At 41.1% G+C, this 22,325-nt stretch overlaps 1 protein-coding gene across 1 annotated transcript in view; it reads left to right on the forward strand.

Moving 5' to 3' along the window:
* Positions 1-22,325, forward strand: part of LOC310927087 (partitioning defective 3 homolog) — a gene marked incomplete at both ends in the record, with an annotated part of 292,124 nt that overhangs the window by 176,627 nt on the left and 93,172 nt on the right. The window contains 4 exons of the mRNA XM_083889330.1: positions 6,857-7,013; positions 13,965-14,151; positions 15,957-16,108; positions 17,635-17,679. Coding sequence (XP_083745456.1) covers positions 6,857-7,013; positions 13,965-14,151; positions 15,957-16,108; positions 17,635-17,679 — 541 coding nt within the window. The remainder of the gene's footprint in view (positions 1-6,856; positions 7,014-13,964; positions 14,152-15,956; positions 16,109-17,634; positions 17,680-22,325) is intronic.

Here is a 22,325-nt window from a genome sequence, read left to right on the forward strand (position 1 = left end):
GATGCGACGTGTTTGATTCAATAAGTCGGATTAAACCATTCCGGATTCTGTTTCTGATCCTGTTAAGATCAAAGTGGCTGTAATCAAATTTCCTCTTTCTCTCCCTGTGAATAAACTAAACTCATCTGACACAGGAGGAGCCACATGTGTAAAGACCCCGTCTGTGAAAAATACAAAAGCATAATCCGAAGCATCCCGCCGGGAAATACCCTCACAAGTCGCGATGAATCGCTTTTTTTGACGTAGAAATAAGTCGTCAGGTCGTAGTTTCTCAACCGACCCCCCCCCCCCCCCCCCCGCTGCGTGTGCACTCGTCTCCCCGGAGATGAAAAATAATAATAATAATAATAATAACAACAAGAACATGACTGTGTGAACTGAGCTGCACAACTTTTTCTTGCATTTTCCTTCAATGTCATGGTTTTACATTCTCTGTACACCTTGGTTTGTCGCCTGTTTGGAAGCTGGTGTGCACCACTGCAGCAGTGTGTGTCTGTGTGTGTGTGTGTGTGTGGGTGTGTGTGCGTGTGCTTGTGTTAGTGCCTGAGGCATCGCCCGGCTCCCTCGCTCTCCTTTCCCAACCTGGTGTGTCAAAGTTTTTGATTTCCCCTTGGTCCGTCTGGTAATTGAAAGCAGAGGCTAAGCCTGGAGCTGTGTTTTGAGTTTGTGTGTCTGTGTGTGTGTGTGTGTGTGTAAGCATGTATCTTGTGTTTTTGTACATCCGGCTTACGCATCTATGCAGTTTTATATTCAAGGATCTTGCCCGGGTGCTGGTTTTTAAACAGGCACACACCTCTTGCGGACGTGTCACGGCAGCGAGACTCCGCGGCGGATGAATAAAATTGCGAGTTCTCGTCGATATCTGCTTCAAATGCGGAGCTGCGGGCGAGGCCCGAGGCTGTCAGAGTGTCTGGCTATTTATAAGAAAAAGGTGTCCAAGACACTCGGGAGAGCAGGAAAACAACACTTTAATGCACTCAAAGATATGACTCAGAGCTGTTTTTTTAGAAAAGTCCCTATAGAGCTCATATGTATCTGACATCAAATCAAATCTGATTACTCTCTGAGTCGCGTTGACCTTTCCTCGCGTATGGGATCGCGTCGCCGCAGAGTTGACTTTCTGCCGCGCGTGTCAAATGTTTTGCCTTTGCATAAATCACAAACCCAGACGCTCCCGTTCCAACTCACCTCCCCACAGGAACCCCAGAGTAACGGGCCGAGCAGCTGACTTCCTCATCACCGTTGGCACCTGATGGGATCGAGACCTCCCCCTCCTCCCGCGCAATTATCGCCCTGAATATGCAACGAGCTGCCGCGCGGTTTTTGTTCGATACGCCCGCGTTTTCGGCGGTGAATTCCCCTGGACTGTTAGCGAGGTGTTTCACCTCGACCCCCCCCCTGCGAGCCAATTTATTTACTACTCTATCTCATTTAAAGTCGAGACGCCAACAGTGCCAACAGTTTCAGCTCCGTATGGCGACTCTGGGAAATGAGTTTATGTCTCTGCAGTAGATTTGTTGAGTCCGTGTTTGGCTTGTGTTTGTTTTTGTTCAGTGCAAGAGTCGGTGAGTCGTTGGTCTCATTTCTCTTTCTCCTTCCAGAAAAGCATCATTATATAGCATATCATAATCATAATTATATACACTTACAGTGCTTAACGAATTTATTAGACCACCTGACATAAAAACGAGAGAAAACGGATTTCAAAATCTTTCAAAAACTGTTTTTATTTGCCAAATAACGAACTGAATTCAAAAATTTATTACAATTATTCCTTAACCCTGTAAGACCCAAATTAAGAAAAACCTAAAAAAAAAATTATTTGACCATTCAGATGTTGTTGTAGGAGGAGTTTTTGGAATAAAAATGTTTATGTACGTTTTTAGAGAAACGTTGTAATTTTACAACGTTGGGCTTTGGTGGTAGCAGAATTTCTGTCTTTTTACTCACTTTGTCTGAACAACAATTCACAACAACTAAGGGTTTATTTGCAAGTTTGATTGCTTACTTAGCTCCATAAATGTATATAACATTTAAAAATAATCACACATTAGTCATATTTTTATGAAATCATTTATTAAAAATAAATACATAAATAAATAAACAGGATAAAACTCTATCTTTTTCTAGCAACTTCTTCATTCCTTTTTTCTTTTCATGACAAACTTTCATTGTTAGTGAATGTCCAAAAAACAGTTCTTGTCCTCTGAAAAGCAAAGGCACTTGCTGCATTTGTGTGTTGGTGAATCCTTTATTGCAGCATCCTCTCCCTGTCTTCATGTCCTTGTGTACGTCCAATAACAGGTGTGTACATCTCTTGGATGGTCTCTTCTGAGCATTCAGAGGCTTCATGATGTCACTGTCTGTGTTGATGGGCTCTCTTTGCCTTAAGATCATATCCAGACCAGAAATATCTGTGTTGCGACTGATGAAATATTTTTTCGGCCAGTGACACCTGTCACGGTGCATGATGTGTTTGTTTGTTTTTGGCTCGATGTCCACGTAATGATCAGCTGGACAGTCCATGGGTGGTTGGTTTTCTTTGTCCACTTGTTGACAGATATCTTCATCTGAGTCTTCATCACTCTCATCAGTGTCATTGAGTTCCATCTCAACTTCACTCTCTCCAGTTTGGATGATATCAATCACATCCTGCACACTGTATCACAGATCTTGCTGGTGGCATTCTGGAAAAAAAAGCAATGAATTAACATGTATAAATATGCTTTTATATTGTAGTACATAACCTGAAGGAATATATAGGGTGGTGGACCAAGTCCTCTGGGTAGAAATGCTTTCAAGGCATACAATACTGTCTGCTGATTGTAAGTCGCTTTGGACTAAAGCATCTGCTAAATGCCCTAAATGTAAATGTAATAGTCTGAGCCTATGGTCTCTACTTATCATACTAAAAGAAAAACATGCAAACCCCCACTTACATCCAAACCCCACATTCAGGAACATTTACACCTTTCCCAGAACTGAATTGTCTGTTGATATCCTCTTTGTGGACAAAGACATGGGATTTTAGCTTAGTCTGATCAAATTAACTATGTATTTTTTTAGACATAAAACTTTTAAATCAGTCAAATTTGACCAGAACACAACACAAGGGTATAATGTATGTAATGTATACTGTTCATGTATAAAGAAAATCCTCTGTTTCAGGCAGTGATGTAGTGGAGTGAATATCACCTGTCTGTGTCCACTGTAACAAACCTGCTATTTTTGCTACCACCAAGACCCAGTGTTGTAAATTTACAACAAATATGTAACAAGCTCTAAATGAAATTTGATGCATCTATTCCACAATAACTAAATATGTACATGCTCTACACATTATAATCACATCCAAAAAAAATATAAAAGACATTTTACTTACTTTAATCTGATGAATCCAGTCCAATGAAACTAAGAGATTTTGTTCGGAGGAAATCTTGAAAAGTTGTATGCGTTCATGGCCATAAAGTGGGACTTATAAACAAATGTAACATCCACTAACATTGTTAGACTGAACAATAAGACCCAATGACTATGTACATGTGGTAAAAAACCAGATAAAATATAACAGATAGTTTTTAGGGATGGCTAAAGTTAACGTTGTAAATTTACAACCGTGGGTCTTACAGGGTTAAGAGGTTTGCAAATATTTTCAACAGATCCTTTTTCAGGGCGATGCTGACTATTATGATGGTAAATTTCAAGTCATTCCGAGATACTTTTTGTTTTTGAGACTAAAGTCAGCTCACTGTCAAAGTGCATCAGGGCAAATGGATCATTTCCTGAATCATTTTTTTTTTTACCCAACTTTGAGCACCTGACTCACTGGGTTTCTTCTCTGAGAAGTCAGATATTAATCAAAATAAACATTCAACCACTAAAACTATTTTTTTCTGTTCAGTAAATGCAAGTGAATAACTTAAATTTGACCTTTTAATCAAGAAATTATAATTCACTTTACAATTTTTTTGTAAAAAAACATACATTTGGAAATTTGGGGATAACAATAATAATGATATTTTTGCATTAAAATATAATTTTGGTTTACATATATATATATATATATGTATATATACACACACCTACTTTTAATATGGATTATAAGTAGTTTTTTTAGCCTTGTCCTTGACCAGATTGTCACTCAGATCATTGTCTGATGAGTCTGGAGCTGTTTTCAGTTCTTAAGACCTTGCTCAAGGGCAACTCTAGGAGCAAAATAAAATAAATATAAATAGATTAATTCACACAGTTCGCAAGTATTTTTTTCCCTCTTTTTTTTCTTTTACAACATCAAGCATTTACATTTCAAAGGAGTACTATTTTAAAGCCGCAGCTTAAACTCTTAAGTCTTGGGGGCCGTTGCCAAAGCTTGGTAACATTCCAGTTCATTAGTCTTAACCCTCGAGTGCATCCTCACTCCTTTGACTTGAAAAGAAAATCTGAATTATCCATGATGCTGTTTGTGCACTGTCTACACACTTTAAAGTTTATAATCCTTGTGGATGAATATAGTTTTACATCTAAGTGTAGGTTATTAATGAAAAGGAAGATGTAAATGATAATCATATGATTCTTTAAGAGGTTTGGGAATATTTTCAATGGATCCCTTTGCAGGGGGATGCCAACTATTATTATAGACAATTTCAAGTCATTCCAAGATACTTTTTGTTTTTTTTAAAGAAAGTCACCTTAAGTGCATCAGGGCAAATGGATCATTTCCTGAATTTCAAAAATTAATAGAAATTATTCCTTAAGAGTTTTGCAAATATTTTCAACAGATCCTTGTTCAGGGCTATGCCGACTATTATGATGGTGAATTTCAAGTAAATCCGAGATACTTTTTGTTTTTGAGAAAAAAGTCAGTTCACTGTCAAAGTGCATCAGGGCAAATGGATCATTTCCTGTATTTCAAAAATTCATTAAAATTATTCCTTAAGAGGTTTGCAAATATTTTCAACGGATCCTTGTTCAGGGCGATGCCGACTATTATGATGGTGAATTTCAAGTAATTCCGAGATACTTTTTGTTTTTGAGAAAAAAGTCAGCTCACTGTCAAAGTGCATCAGGGCAAATGGATAATTTCCTGAATTTCAAAAATTCATTAAAATTATTCCTTAAAACAGTACTGTGATTTCAACCATCACTGTACTCTTACTTTTACTAATGTGTTATCAAGCAGTACTTTTAACACAAAAGGTTTTATGAACTTTTACCTAAGATTGTTTTTGTGTAGATTGGTGTCTTATCTGACGTGCACTTCATTTCACTTCTGCCAGACTCCTAACGTTCCTGCGTATTGTATTCTTGCTGCAAACAGAGCGTGTTTGTTTACATCATGATCCAGTGGTTATTACTGCACCTCGAGCCTTTAGTGAGCTGAAAGGATCGTTGGGCAAAGACCTTCTGCCAAAATCGAAAAACGCCGGGCCTCGCTAGTTACGGTCATTGATCGGAGTCATTTGGATCCGCTATTGAGCCCCAATGTGACGGCGTTATCGCCGCGTTGCGTGGCGCCGGCGATGATGGCTGTAAGTTTATGGCAACGGCTGTCATCGTCTTCGCTAATAAATGCAGAAACCGTAGCAGATCGATACAACGAGTGGACAAACAACGGGAGCCAAAACACTCACACACACTCACACACACCTGACAGAGCCAGTAAATGGTCTATTTGTCCAGCAAACAAGAGTGTGTCATCACAGGTCCTCTGGGAAATGTCAAGACGCTAGCAGTTGAACGCTAGCTCACTAACGGCCTGTGGCTTAACAGCCTATTGGAAATCCATCAATTTATAACACTGCTAGTATTAGCATGCACACTAGCTCCACTTTGTCAATTACTGATTAGCAAGTGTTAGCTTGACCTGTGCCTTGTTTTCTGACTGCTATTTAGTGTTTGTAGTGTCGTGTTTGTGTTTAAATATACACATTATTTCTGCTTGGCATTTAATTCATGTTGAGCTGGATGTTTTAGAAATGTTTTGCTCTTTAGGACTGTTAACGGTTGACCGTAAGAGCTTCATGCTAAAGAAGCTAACTTTATTCATTTCCAAATAAAATGAGTGACCATCAAACAGTCAATTAAAATGAGCGACATCCTGGTTTTAAGAATAACACAAGGAAAGCAATACAGCAATGAAAGTAAGTTAAAAGTGCCATATGTAAGAATGTGGCCAAAAACGGTTACTACATTCAAATTCAAAATACCGAGGTCTTTTAGGTTTCGTTTTCTGACATAACTGGCAACCCGTGGTTGCTCGTCAGCTGAGACTCTACTGACTGCAATGATTGGTAGACGGCAGTAGGTGGCGCCACATGCCAAAACATGATTTCAAAACATAAACATGATTTGCAGTCTGCAAAAATATTTTTTTTATTGCAAATATTTTGTCTGTACTGTTGTTGTTGGTGAGTTCAGTTTGTTATATGAACATTATTCCTGAGTCTCTGTGACATATTAGGAGGATTTTATGGCCAGTTGATTTAGATTTATTACATAATGCACCTTTAAGGTAAGATTTAAAATATCAATAAAAACGAAAATGTAATAGATAACAGCAGGTGATTCAAAATCAATAAAAATTCAGATTAAATAGTGTTTAACTCTTGTCGAAGAAAATCAAAGACAAAGGAATGACTTGCTCATGAATGTATTCAGTATATTCTCCTCAAACGTGTCAAAGCAATATTTGCTTAATTGTTGCTGCTGTGCGTGAAGATTCATCAGATTAAAATAAACCACACAGAGCACAGCCAGATAAGGAAGCTTTTTATTTACATGACATTAGGAGAACAAGGATTGAATCAATATGGTAATAATAATAAAAATACTTTTTGTTTTTTTTCCCCCCCATCAGGATTCACCAGGGAGCCCAGTGGGGAACCACCAGCACATGATGATGAACACATCTCTCGACGACCACGAGCGCCGCATCTCGCACTCGCTGTACGGTGGCCTGGAGGGTCTCGACGACAACCTGATGCCACGACAAGGCATGATGCCACGCACGATAGGTAACGCCACTGTTATCTGTTAATACTCATCTGGATATTTGAATATACTGTTAACTGGAATGTTAAAAGCACATTTTCTTTGTTAAAGCTCACATAGAGTGGTCCTGTTGCACATATATGTTAGTTATGGAGGTCTACTTACATACATTAACTTGTTTTTATGGTCAAAAACGTCCTAGTTGCTGTAAACGAGCCGATAGAAATCTCTCTTTGTGACGCTGTTGCCCAGCCGCGATATTTCAGACTCAACTCTCACCCCGGCTTCCCAACTGTCTTGTGATTGGCCAGTACCCGGAAGTGACATATTCAGCACACCCGCTCTCAGAAGCACAGCTCCCCCCTCTGGAACGGTTTAACAATGTTTAAAAATAGCTTCTTCACGACTCCCCACCGCAGTCCCTTTTATGACTTTGACCCGGAGACAGAAGACACTGTCGCTCGTGAAACACCTCCACAACGGACGTTATTCTTCTTCTGCGGTTCAATGTACGCAACCGGATGTGCCCGGACTAGTGCCCGGAGCAGGATGATCTGCTGTTCAGGAGAACCGTTGTTTACGTAACCGGACCAAGTTTTTTCAGAGATCTCGCTGAGCCCGAGATTACAATAAAACACAGCGTTCTCAGCAGTGGCTGAACTGTTTGTTTAGAAACTTCAGGGCTTCGTAAACAAGGTAATGACGCAGATACACTAAAAAACTGCGTTAATTGGAACTTCCGGTCTAGGTCCGCTTTAATTTCCACTTGAGTGCAGCCTTCAATCTCAAAACATTTCATTACAACGTTCATTGAATTAAATATTCACACAGTATATAAAAACCTTCTCTAGTTGAGTTCACACGGTTACAGCAGCGACTGCTGACTCGACACTTGTGCAGAGGATGCTCATGGAAGATTTATGAGAGGAAAATGTAAACGGCATGGACGGAAATTTACTCAAACAGGAAGTTAAATATTCTAATGTATTTTTAAAGCTCTTCGCCAGGATTATGCGTCTTATAAATAAAAAAAAAAATATTGTGTAACTTTCGTACGGGGATTCCTGATGGAAAGCATCTACCTTAATGATATTCAAATTTTCTGAGGTGAAATCATATTTAAGAGTGTGACAGCTGTGCAGCAAACCTAAATGACTGATGGACATGTATATTCAAATTGATCGTCTGTGTAACAGATGCTTAACTCAAACATATCTGTACATTTATTCGTCTGTGGTCATTTCTTCTCTTGGCATTTTCTCAGAAAAAACAAAATGATTCATTCATTCAAGAGGCCTCATAAATATTTTGACCTCATCTGCTGCTGCTGCCGAGTTACTCAAGCAAAGGAGCTCCATAAAATATCCTAATGTAAATTAATTAACTTGGAAGAGTTTACTACAACACCAACTTTTAATCTGTTTTCTTTTTCCTTTTTTTTTTTTTAAATGAGCCTCTACAAAAGTCCAACTCATTAATCAACGTGAGCACGAACTCTGTTTTCCTTCCATGCAAATTGGTTGACATTGACACGAGTGCAAGTGTAAACAAAAGAGAGTGAGAGTTATGAGTGACAGAGCGAAGCGCTAACACTGTGGCTGCGTTTATCCATGCTTAACAAACACCCAGGTCTCATAATGAGAAGGCTCAGGTGTGAATGCATGACAGAGAGAGAGAGACACAGTGTTTGTTTGCTTAACAGTGACAAAGACGGTCATTTGTCGCATTATGTGACGCCCGCATCTCCAGCTCCTGAGATTTTACAACTTAAAGGAGTTCATCGAGTGCAGTGGAAAGCTCGAAAACTGGAGCCTGACGACTAGAGACCAAAACTTTTTACTCGTTTAACACCAAGCGCATCGCAGGCGACACAATTTTGCGCAAGCGTAACTACGCAACGGTTTGTGCTATCTAACTGTTTCTGAAAGCTGAGAAGTTGCGCGTCAAAGCCAACATGTCGTTTATTACGGTGATTTCGTTCGTGCTGTTGCAGGAAGCCGGGAATCAGCGTCACCACGGAGGGGAGAGTTGGAAAAGCGTTTGTGTCCAACCACAGTGTTTTTCTCAATAAAACTTGTGAATAAACTACTTCAACATGCAGAAAACTACCATATATGGACTGTAATTCCGGTAAAATGGACAAAAGCACTTACTCACGCGACATTTTCTGGCCCTTTTATGGATAAAATAAGCAAAAAAGAGGTCCAGACAGACATTTTGGGGCTCAGGTGTTAAAGGGTTAAACTGAGAAGTATCGTGAGAAACAGCCCAGAAACAACTTCTTCTTGGATATTTGTGGTGTCTTACTGATAGTGGAACAGCTGGATATCTCCAATTAGTGTCCACTTTATTAGGCACAGAGGACACCTGATAATAAAGTGGTAGTGGAGTGCTCTTCAGGCTATGATTTGTTCACAGATGACACCTCAGTGGTCGTGAGTGATAATTTGAGTTACTGTTACCTCTCTGTCATCGTTAACACAGTCCGGTTTGTCCGTTTTCTCCCAGAAAACTGCTGCTTTATCCCCGTAGACCTTTCCGTGTCCGAAATACTCCCGTAGACCAGCAATCATGCCATGTTTAAAGTCCCTTAGATCACATTTCTTCCTCATTCTCTTGCCGCTCACATACCAGTGTCAGAGAAGGCTGTTGCAGCACTTTATTTAACGGTAAATTACATTTCTCTGTCTCAGCGCTAAAACGGCCCATCACCCTTTACCTGCCCAGTACAGAATACCAGGTCCTTTGTGTATTGTGTGTTGTATATTGTGTATTGTGTCTAGCTTGAACTGACACCTTCCTACAACATCTGCAGGGAGTCGGCTCCCCGATGTCTACAGTAGACAAAGAGGTGCGAAAACACCGCCTTCAATAGCAGACGCTTTGTCTATTGGAGGAATGCAAAAGGGGAGTTGCTCGGGTATAAATGTGGAGGGCTCACTTTGCTCCGGGTATTTGTCTATTGGAGGAATGCAAAAGGGGTGTTGCTCATGTATAAATGTGGAGGGCTCACTTTGCTCCGGGGCTTTGTCTATTGGAGGAATGAAAAAGGGGAGTTGCTCAGGTATAAATGTGGAGAGCTCACTTTGCTCAGGGTCTTTGTCTATTGGAGGAATGCAAAAGGGGAGTTGCTCAGGTATAAATGTGGAGGGCTCACTTTGCTCCGGGTCTTTCTCCAGCCAGGATAACTCCTGTGAAGATTGACCTTTTCCTTGCAACGAGAATAAAAACTTGTCGGTTCTCTAGTTCTCTATTTCATTCTTCACCAGCTGCAGAGAATTTCCACATCACTTTACCACATGCTAATGTGCGTGAATATGGTGCAGACGCTTTGCTTTTAATAGATAAAATATTTAAAAAAAAAGTGTTGTACGCTGGGAGGTGGAGAGCGTGCCACGGAATCTAAATTGAGCATTAGTCCTGAGAAAACATCATTCCCGTTCGGAACATAATATCAGCTTTGCACTCTGTCCTTTTTCTCAAGCTCAGATCACGATGGATTTCCACACTGTGAAGATGCTCTTGGATAAGAGAGCGACTTAATTGTTCCTTCAGGCCAATCACTTTCAAGGCCCGGCACCCCTGGCAATAACCTCCTCACTAATTATGCAAAATAGACTGAGACAAGACGGAATGAAAAGAGGGAGAGAAAGCGAAGAAGAGAAAAGCTCTTTCTGCCCGTGGGCCTGTGTTCTCCTCACCTCCTGCTATCCTCATTTTCATCTCTGAAAAACCTCCTCACGCCTCCTTTGCCCTCGAGTATTCAGCACGTTTTTGCACAAAAAGCATCTTAATAACAGCCTCCATCCCGTAGAACCTCAAATGAAATGCCAGCTATTGTCGCGGCGTCGCTCGCTCGCATATGATTACAACCACCGGGGGGAAAGATGACACGAGTTTATTGGTTTGATTCTCAGGTTGATTCTTTGGCTGTGAGCTCCGTCCACATGGCAGTGCTATTGTCGCAGGCAGGATCGCTGCCCTCGGGGTGCTGGCACTAAGACAAAGAGACCTTTTTTTTTTTTTCCCTTCTTTTCTTTCCTTTCTTTCTTGCCTTCTTTCACCAGACCAGTGACTTGACAGATTCATTGGTTTTCTACTCAGTAGCTGCCAGTTGATTGTACTGCAGTGATTCAAACTGTGACATTGATGGGATTCTCAGTGTCGCGCATTGGACTGCTTAGGGAAATGGGATTAAGTGGTTGCCGTGAGCACACGCGTGTGTGTGTGTGTGTGTGTGTGTGTGTGTGTGTGTGTGTGTGTGTGTGGTCATGTTTGTGTGTATATAATGTGTGTGTGTGTGTGTGTGGTCTGACACACACACAGAGAGGGAGTGAGAAGTGACCGTTCTGTGCTCGGCCAAAATCACAGTGAATAACAGACGCACAGCAGGGAGGGACACACACACACACACACACACACACACACACACACACACACACACACACACACACACACACACACACACACACACACACACACACACACACACACACACACACAGACACAGACAAACCACTGTAGCAGTGTAATTAATGTAGTGAAAGTCTCCCAGTGTTGAGGGCAAGCACTCGCACACGTTCGTCAATGCTGTCCAACTCACTCTTGGCCCCGGCTTAGACCTCGTATTAACAGCTGCTCTAAGAACAGCTAAGAAGTTCAGACGCTTGTGTTCACACCTGGCATTAAAAATGTGTTCACTGTGATCAGATCTGGGGTTTTAATCAGCCCTTTATTCAAAGTCACACTGACATCACGTCTGCGCGGGAATCACGGGGAACATCGTGATGTGATACGATACGCGATATATGGTCTATGACATCGATAGAGCTGCAACTAATCATTATTTTCATAATCAATTAATCATTTGGTCCATAAAATGTCAGAAAATGCAAAAAAAAATTTCATCAGTGTTTGTCAAACCTGGAAATGACGATGTTCTCGAATGTCTTGTTTTGTCAACAAACCAAAATTATTCAGTTTTTAACAATTTCTTTGTTATGTGGAGCAAAGAAACCAGAAAATATTCACATATAAGAAACTAAAACAATCAGAAATCTTGTTTTAATCATGAAAAAAAAGCTTCAAACCGATTAATCGATTATTAAAAATACATTTTATATAGTAATATATATATAAACAAAAGACCCAATCATGTGAATAAAGAGGTTTACACTGGCACATATTATGCAAAATCAACTTTTTAATTATTTTAATACTTATATTTGGGACTCTGGAGGCCCTATGAGTCGGCAAAGTGTGAAAAAAGATGACTCATGTTTTTGTGTTCCTCCTCAGTCTAAGTACAGGAGATAAATATATGATTTTGACTTCCGCACTCATTGCTACGTCACAATGAGACATTCCTGGAATCCCTAAAAAACACGAGAGTGCAGACGAAGGCAATAGTATCCGGAAGAGCGGAAATCCATAAAGTGTTCTATTCTTGTCTGCACAGTGCAGCACAGAGTTCTACACAAACTTCCAGCCTCGGAGGGTTTACATTTTATATATGACGGCAATGTGCCCGCCTAGAGTCGGCAAATGATGGCTTTTCCAAATGCTAACTGCTGTTAGCTGCCGTTAGCCTCAGTGACGCTGACGTAGTTTCCTGTGTCTCATTTGCATATTTAAAGAGACAGGCACTCAAAAGCGAGCGTTCTGAACAGGGCTGTTTTGGCAGAGTGATTGAACTGCTGTGGTGCTTCATCCTTAAGGTATTTTGTTGCCTTGCCCAGTTTTAACCAAACAACACTTTTCACTGACCTTTTAAGATGCATTGACACACACTCACACTCTTTATTCCACTTCCATTTAGCTCTTTTTTTTAACATCAGGTCGTTGGCCCTCGGTGTCTGGACTCAGCAGCAGAACACAAAGCAGTAGCACATTGATTCCCTCTGTTCTCAGTCATGAGAAACAAACAGCGGGCTCTGACGCAGACCTCCACGTCTCAAACACTTTCTTAAGGGTTCTGTACACTTGGCTTTTATGAAGCATCGAAAGCTGCCCCTTCTTTTGATGCCGAGGAGACGCCTCCTCCTCCTCCTCCTCCTCCTCCTCCTCCTCCTCCTCCTCCTCCTGTTCCCTATTTTCAAAATACAGATTAAAGTCAGAGTCATGTACTGCATATCAATGGGTGTTTTTTAAGCCTTGCTTTTCAGGAGCAAAAAAGACTCAGGGAAGTTTTTTTTTTTTTTTTTTTTTAAATCTTCATTTGTGGGGATCACAGCTTGTATTAATCATAGTGTTTAGACACAGGACGAGCATTGTGTATTCTGCCAAACTCCACTCATGGTTAGCTAAGCTTGATTTAGCCGGGAGAAGTTTTATTCAACTTGAAAATGTGTTATATGAAAGCCTTTTTTTTTTTAAAAGAAAAACACTTCATGAAAGAACGACCGCAGTCTCACCCTTCAATCTGCAGTTTTAAGCTTTATTTTTCATTTTATTATTTATTTATAAGATTTTTTTTTCCCCCTCAGAGCTGAAAATGAAAGAAATGTCTTATTTTTACATGTATTAACACTAATTAAAGGTGCATTATGTAATAAATCTAAAGCAACTGGTCATAAAATCCTCCTAATATGTCACAGAGACTCCCAAAAAGCCAAAATATTATCACTTAAAAAAAATCTTTTGCAGACTGCAAATCATGTTTATGTTTTGAAATCATGTTTTGGCATGTGGCGCCACCTACCGCCGTCTACCAATCATTGCGGTCAGTAGAGTCTCGGCTGCCGAGCAACCACGGGTTGCCAGTTACGCCAGAAAACTAAACCTAAAGGACCTCTGTATTTTGAATTTGAATGTAGTAACCGTTTTTGGCCACATTCTTACATATGGCACCTTTCATAATTGTCCAAATTGATAATTAGCCAGTTAGCTGCATTAGCTCCTTTTAGTGACGTTAGCAATAATTATTGATGTATATGTACCGAGTCGGTTCATGAATAAACATTCTTTTATTCCAGGTAATTATCAGCTCTCGCCGACCGTCAACATGCCGCAGAACGACACGGTGATCATCGAGGACGACGGGCCGCCGCTCCTCCCGTCTCACCTCTCCGACCAGTCCTCGTCCAGTTCCCATGACGACGTGGGCTTCGCCGCCGACGTGACGCCGCTCTGGGCCCAAGAGCCGCCCGCACCCGCTGACAGGTGAGCTCGGCCGTCGCGTCGACTCCTTCCCCCGTGGGTTCAGTCGCACGACGTGCAAACACCTCGGCTGGATTAAGAGGATTGAACAGTGGCGACACATTTTGTCTTGTTCCTTCAACACAAGGTCTGTCTCTGCTTCTGTGTGTGTGAGTTTGTGTTTGCTCTGATTGGCTTCTGATTGTGAGCAGCACTCACAAAGTCTCTTCCCGTTCTTGCCTCTCAGCCCGATGTGAAGAACCTGTTCACTAAATGAGGAACCGTCTCCTTATTTAGTCAAATCCAGCCCATGTCTCACAACAATTACATTCTGACATAAGCAAACTCTGTTAGCTAACAGGGAGTAAGGTACACGTATCTTACCAGAATATGATTTTGGTAGAAGTTAAAGTCACTTAAGTTTACTTAAAGGGACACTGTGTAGTATCTATGGGTTTATATAACCCAAAATCCACTTTTTTATACATATTATGTGCTCCTGCATTGTCTAGTCGCTGTATAATAGTTTTTGTTTCATTTTCGTAGTGTTTCAAAAAGTCATGTAAAATAACACGGTCGCGGACCGCGGTTGCATAGCCACTGTTAGCAGCGAGACACCATGTTTCTACCGGAGCCTCTAAGGACAAACGCGAGAGAACAAATCAAGCGTCTCTTTACTTGTAGCAGAAGTCCCGCCTCCACTCTCTCCGCTTCGTCTGCTACGGCTGTGGTAGCTCGCCCTCTCCCTCGCCTCACGAACCTCATCTGCTGACACGGAGAAAGACGACGAGGACGACATTTGACCAGCTGAGGATACCGTAGCGCTCAGGGAAGGGAGGGGGTGAGCAGAGGAGCAGTTCTTTGTTGTAAATTTCAGCCTCTCCTCTAGATGGCACTATAAACTACTTATTTTTAAAGGGGACATATTATGCAAAATCTACAGTTTTAATCAAAATGTGAAAAAATATGACAGTCATGTTTTTGTGGTCCTCCTCAGTCTAAGTACAGGAGATAAAATATATGATGTTGACTTCCGCACTCATTGCTACGTCACAATAAGACATTCCTGGAATCCCTAAAAAACACGAGAGTGCAGACGAGGGCAATAGTATCCGGAAGAGCAGAAATCTACAAAGTTCTATTCTTGTCTGCACAGTGCAGCACAGAGTTCTACACAAACTTCCAGCCTCAGAGGATTTACATTTTATATATGACGACAATGTGCAGGCTAGAGTCGGCAAATGATGGCTTTTCCAAATGCTAACTGCTGTTAGCTGCCGTTAGCCTCAGTGACGCTGACATAGTTTCCCGTGTCTCATTTGCATATTTAAAGAGACAGGCACTCAAAAGCGAGTGTTCTGAACAGGGCTGTTTTGGCAGAGTGATTGAACTGCTGTGGTGCTTAAAGTTTTGTGTTAGGATGTGTGTGTGATTCTTTGTGTCCTTCTGATTGTCACTCGCTCCTCCTCCATTCCTGTTTTCCCTCTTTCTGTTTATTTTCCTTATCGTTCCTTGATCCCCACATTGATCTTTTCTATGTAATCTGGATTCATCAGCTCTTTCTCCGTTATTCTGTCCCTCTTTTTGTTTAACTCTCTTCCCTTATCTCCTGTTTGCCCCCAAACATTGTATTTCTCTTCAATCTTTTTTCCTACATTTCTTCTATCTTTTCTTGATCTAACGCTTCTTTAAACTTCACAGTGCCATTCCTCGTTTAACTCCATCTCTGTGCCACTTCAGGAACTTTGGTTTTAATATTTCATGTGTACAGACGACACAGGGAAAGGCTTTGGAATATTCTTCTGCCTTCTGTTCTTTCCTCACACCAGCGCTCAAGCTCCAGACGAAAGCGACCCCGACGCCAATTTCCAGAGGGAAGGTTTCGGACGTCAGAGCATGTCGGAGAAGCGCACCAAGCAGTTTGGAGACGCCGGGCAGCTCGAGATCATCAAAACACGCAAGTCCAAGAGCATGGATCTAGGTACGGAAAGTCATTTTTTTATAACACGCGTTTCATCTTTAAAATAGTTTGATCATCACCTCCAGTCAAGAAGCAGAGAAGCTCTCTCTCGCCTCCACATCCATCACTTTCTACTCAACTCACTGTTGCACATTTATATTATAGTGGGATAGACGATAGGAATAAAGCAGTTCAGTTTGGAGGCTTCTTTAAATTAGAATGTGGCTTTTGTCTTATACACAGTGTAATAACATTCAAAGGAAGCAGTGGCTCCCAAATGACAAATAGTATGTCGGCCATATTTATAAGTACATGAAAGAAAAAACACCAAAAATGTGAAAAAAGCAAAGGAAATTTTTTTTATTTCATTTTATTTTAGTTACTTATGATAACCATAATGATAATCAATATATATATATATATATTTTTATTTTTATTTTTTTTAATTAGACTCTACAGTATTTCAGATACAGGCCTCTACCAAACGGTTGAGATGTCTGTTCATAATAAACCTGGTTTGCATAATTCACATCAAGTGTTATATAGTGACTTAAAGTGTGGTCAACCAAATGGTTGAGTAGTACCTTAAAGGCCTTAAAGGGTGAAAGGCCTTTTAAATATTATTATTATTATATTCTATTCTTATTTTATGGCGTCTCAGGGGCTAAAACAGTTTCTAGCAGAACACACTCACCATAGTTTTAGTCTCTGTTTGTCAACTAGAGCTGCAACTAAAGATTATTTTCCTGAAAATTAATAGTTTGGTCCATAAAATGTCAGAAAATGTTTAAAAAAAAAAACATTGTTTTGACGATGTTCTCGAATGTCTTTGTTTTTGTCCACAAACCAAAAATGATTCAGTTTTAATGATTTCTTTGTGATGTGGAGCAAAGTAGCAAAGGAAATATCCACATTTAAGAAGCTAAAACAATGTTTTATGATGAAAACAAGCTTCGAATCGATTAATCGCTTATCAAAATAGTTGACGGTTCATTTAGTAATCATAGTAGTAGTCAGAAAAGTGCACCTCGGCTCATTTCAATCCTGTTTAAGATTCCTCTCATGTTTCCTCATACGCCCGCATGCCTGTCCCTCTCAAATTCAAATGTATCCCAGCATCTTTCCCCTCTCCGCCTCGTGTGAAAACAGAGTCTACGTCTCTGGCCAAACTTTGAGTTTGATGATTCACCTTGAAATGGCTCCGAACAGCCGCTGATTGCTTTGGCTGCAGCCGCCGTCTCTGCCTGCGTTCTCTCTATAATCATATCTAATCTTCCTGACCAGATTGCTGCTCTGTGCCGTGTTGATATCACAACAAGTCTGATTGCTATCCTATTTTCTCCTCCTCCTCCCCCCACACACACACCTCCACTTCCACCTCCACCTCCTTGCCTCGCATGGTGTCCGATCCTAATTGAGATGAAGTCCGTTTGTGATGTTTGCAGCGTGGCCTGGATGTTGCATGCGGAATGACGTGAGCACTAACTGAACCCCAAATATTTGTATCCCCCCCCCCCTTTTTTCTTCCTTCCCACTTCCTTTAACAGTAGCCGACGAGATTAACCTCAGCCCTCGTCCTGAGATCAGCACAGGTAAGGACCGGTGAACTGTAGAAAAGGAAAATATACTCAACTTCGCCGCCACCTCCAACATCAGCTTTCATTCTCATAGTGCCATCTCTAATGCCTTGCTCAGAGGGGAATAAGTGGTTATCGACGCGCGTCGTGCAAAAAGTCCTTTAGGGCATCGGCTTTATTTCAATTTTAAATACACTACCGTTCAAAAGTTTGGAGTCACCTACATCATTTTTGTGTTTTCCATCAAAAGTCAGACTTTTATTCATCAAAAGAGTTGCAAAATGAGTATAAAATAAAGTCAAGACATTGACAAGATTAGAAGTAATGATTTTTAGAACCAGCAAAACTGTTTTCAGCTGTGCTAATGTCATTGCTCAAGGGTTTTCTAATCATCTAAATAGCCTTCTAACGCGATTAGCAAACACAATGTACCATTAGAACACTGGAAATGGGCCTCTATACACCTATGTACATTAGTGCTGTCAAACATTAGCATAACAACATTAGCGCGCGTTAATGCGTTACATGTTTCCGTGACGACTGACCGGAAAAAGACGCGCGTGATGTCATGTTTATGTGACTCCCCGATTGTTAAAATGAGTCTCTAAAGTAAGGTAACGCTAAACTTTAAAAACAGAGGCACACATACGCAGTAGAACACAGGTACACTGGTTATTTGTTAGCGCAGCTCTTTTCGTTTAATAAACAGACCGCTCCAGTTCGACTGTAAGCGCGCTAACCGGCGCTAAAAGGAGCTAATGGAGCTGACGGAGCTAACTGGTAAACGGTGCCTGGACTCCGGTGTCGCGGCACGTAAACATGGCGTCATTCGCGACTTTTTCCGGGAAAACGTGTCATGCACGCGCTAAAGTGCGTTAATGCGCTTTAATGTGCGTTTGCAGCTATAATAGTCGTTTACCACATTAACAATGTATAGAGTGTATTTATGATTTATTTAATGTTATATTCATTGAAAAAAAAGTGCTTTTCCTTCAAAAAACAAGGACATTTCTAAGTGACCCCAAACTTTTGAACGGCAGCGTATACTCTAAGTACGTCGTACAGCCCTGAACTGTCCCTTTAACTGCAGAAGGTGAAGCAGATGTTTGTGTAAAAACACTCTAAATGAACCTCAGCCTCTGCGTCTGCGGCTTTTGTCGAAGGGATCGATTCATAAGTGGAGCAGGACACGACGCAGGTGTCGTGGAACAACAGCGACGGCCTTTAAATTGCACGTATTGATCTGAGAAATGTAAATTCAAACTCGGCGCGATCTCGCCGAGTGTGTTGCAGAGCGTTTATCCGCCGCTCTGTAGCCTCCTTCATGCTCATTTGCACGGTTTTCGACGGCAGATTTGTCGGCGCGTCGAGTGACGACGGTGCAGCGCTCGCCTCAGTCCGAGGTCGCTGCGGAACACGCCGGTGAAAGCTGGTCGGGTCACTGCAGATTTGATTTTCAGCCCTCTTTTTCTTCTGTAGCTGTGGCACTAATTGTTTTGTGCTTGTGAAGAGAAAGAGAGAGAGAGAGTAGAGAAAAGCACCGTGTCCTTGGTTAAGGCAGCGAGCTGACAGCGCGTCATCCATCACTGTCGACTCTGGTGTATTTTCACTGTCGGGCCTTGACTGAAGAGAAGGCCCTGCCTCTGAAATCAGCCACTCGGACAGAAGGACGAATCTCAGTGAAGGAAAACACGGTGAAAGTAGAAAGAGAGGTTCAGTCAACACTGTTCCAGTAGTTTGAGTACTTTTGTACTGACTTTTAGACTCGGCATGCTAAGCACTTCCAAGCGTCTTTTAGGGATCACTTGTGAAAATGGATTTTTGGAAAGAGTGACAGATTCCTGAAGTGACAAATACATTCCACTCCATACAAACAAGACTTATACAATACTTTATGGAGTAAAGATGGTTTGATACGACCTTACCAACATCACAATCGACCTCTTTTAAACCCGTTAGCTTAAATAGGACTCACAGAATAGAATATGATTGTCTTTTTTTAATATCCTCCACAGTGAATTTGGCAAAAGTAACTGTGCGTAGTATATTATACATACATATTTAAAGGTGCATTGTGTAATAAATCTAAATCAACTGGCCATAAAATCCTCCTAATATGTCACAGAGACTCAGATAATGTTCATATAACAAACTGAACTCAACAACAACAGTACAGACAAAATATTTGCACTAAAAATATATTTTTTGCAGACTGTAAATCATGTTCATGTTTTTAAATCATGTTTTGGCATGTGGCGCCACCTACCGCCGTCTACCAATCATTGCAGTCAGTAGAGTCTCCGCTGCCGAGCAACCACGGGTTGCCATTTACATCAGAAAACGAAACCTAAAAGACCTCGGTATTTTGAATTTGAATGTAGTAGCCGTGTTTGGCCACATTCTTACATATGGCACCTTTAATGATAACATAACAATATAATTAGTGGTGGGCACGTTAACGGCATCGACGTTAAAGCACAACGCCGTTTCCATGCCGACTGACCGTAAAAAGACACGCGTGACGTCATGTTAGCGTGACTCCCGATTGTTAAAATGAGTCTCTAAAGTAGCGCTAAACTTTAAAAACGGACGCACACATACATTACATTTGTAGCGCTGCTCTTATCCTATAATAAAACCGACAGCTCCAATTCGCCTGTAGGCACGCTAACCACCGCTAAAGGAGCTAACACAGCTAACGGAGCTAACTGCTAAACGGTGCCTGGACTCCGGCGTCACGGCACGTAAGCATGACGTCACGCGCGTCTTTTTTTCCGGTCAGTCGTCGTGGAAACGGCATCATGCGTTAACCTAGCGCCCACCTCTAAATATAATCCAATCACAACTATATATACATATATAAAGAGTCCAAAGCTTTATATCTTTAGCCTTTAGACGTTTATGAGGCATTGAACACCTTCTTTTGTTAAAGAGACATCAGTCATGTCACGATATTTTGGTAACACTTTAGATTAGGGATATTCACCATTAACTAGGTGCTTACTAACATATATAAGTTGCATACTAGCCCTTTATTAGTAATCATTAAGCGCGTATTAACACCTTATTCTACATAACCTTATTCTACCTCTATTATGATTATATAAATTAGTGTGCTTCAGATTTACTAATAAAGGGCTAATATGTGACTTATGTGCATGTTAGTAAGCACCTAGTTAACGGTGAATATGTGTTTCCTGATCTAAAGTGTTACCGATAAGTTACGTATGATAGGATTGGTTCAGAAATTGAGGACAAATTAGAATTTAGCCAGAGATTCCAGACCCAACAAATATCGCACATTTTCTACGTCTGCTAAAATGACAAAACATTGACTAGCTGTCGTAACAACGCGGCCACGTTATGCTGCGCTGTAACCTGCTTTACAAAGCCTCCATTTCACGGAACATTTATCTTAGAGAAGCTAATGTTTGTACATAATTCACGCGGATCCCCAATTAAAGTCATTAAAAGCATTCAATGGCCTCATTAAGTAACATAAAAAAAAAACGGTGGTGGTGATATGAGAGCACTTGTTTCTGCTGGTAATGGCACTGCCTTCACTGCAAATCAAAGAATGTTTAATTAGGCCCCATTGTCTCGTCTGAATTGGAGTGATTTGCCTCTTCATTGAAATTCTCATTCTCCTGCGATTCAAAGTGTATTCGGTGGATATTTAGTTTGAAGTTCATGAGGAAAAGAAGATGCTTTAACAGTTGTAATTTAATACTCCTGAAATCCCCCCCCCTCATGTTTCTGGCTAATAGATTTTTGTCTGGGGTTTATTTTCACTCTGTGGGCCTCTGGTGTCACGTTACTAACTTGCTAAAATAAAAATGTGTCCTCTCCACTAAGTGTAAATAATCCGTGGTCCATTTAGCAAAGCCAAAACACAATCATCATCCTGCTGAAACTGAAGCCTGAGACAGCTTTTAGCCTCACAGAATAGTCACCCCCTCATCCACTGAACTGTGATTGGGCTGCCATAGATTTATTGACACAGGCTGCTGCCATATGTTGGACTTGGACACGTCAGTGATGGAGGACAATGGCTGTTTAGACTCTTTTCTTCACGCGTCTTGAATACATCGCTGCGTGAAAATGTCCCGAGAGTCTTTGCCGTCGTCCAGGAGTCGATTGGAATTTTGTAAAAGGAGGAACTACTGAATTTGTTTTCAATTTGTCAGTGACATTTGTTGTTATTAAAGGTTTGTTTTGTCAGTGAAGCCTCACAGGAGGAAGGTTTTTCTTTCACATTTCAATTAGGTGCTGCACTACAGTATGTATGAGAGTGTGTGTGTGTGGGGGGGGTTTCTTTGGTTTCTTCAGCTTCTTCCCTCAGTCCACAGAAAACGTCACACGATTGTTAGCTTAATTCAAGACTTGTGATCGGCTGGTGACCGTGTCTTTAGCTGGGGCTGGTGTGACTGGTGTCCACAGTTGGGACTCGTGTCCACAGTTGGGACTCGTGTCCACAGTTGGGACTCGTGTCCACAGTTTGGACTCATTTCCATAGTTGGGACTCGTGTCCATAGTTGGGACTCGTGTCCACAGTTGGGACTCGTGTGACTTGTGTCCATAGTTGGGACTCGTGTCCATATCTGGGACTCGTGTCCAATATTTGGGACTCGTTTGACTTGTGTCCATTGCTGAGACTTGTG

The sequence above is a fragment of the Microchirus variegatus genome, assembly GCF_963457635.1.
Source record: "Microchirus variegatus genome assembly, chromosome: 5".
Lineage (NCBI taxonomy): Eukaryota > Metazoa > Chordata > Actinopteri > Pleuronectiformes > Soleidae > Microchirus > Microchirus variegatus.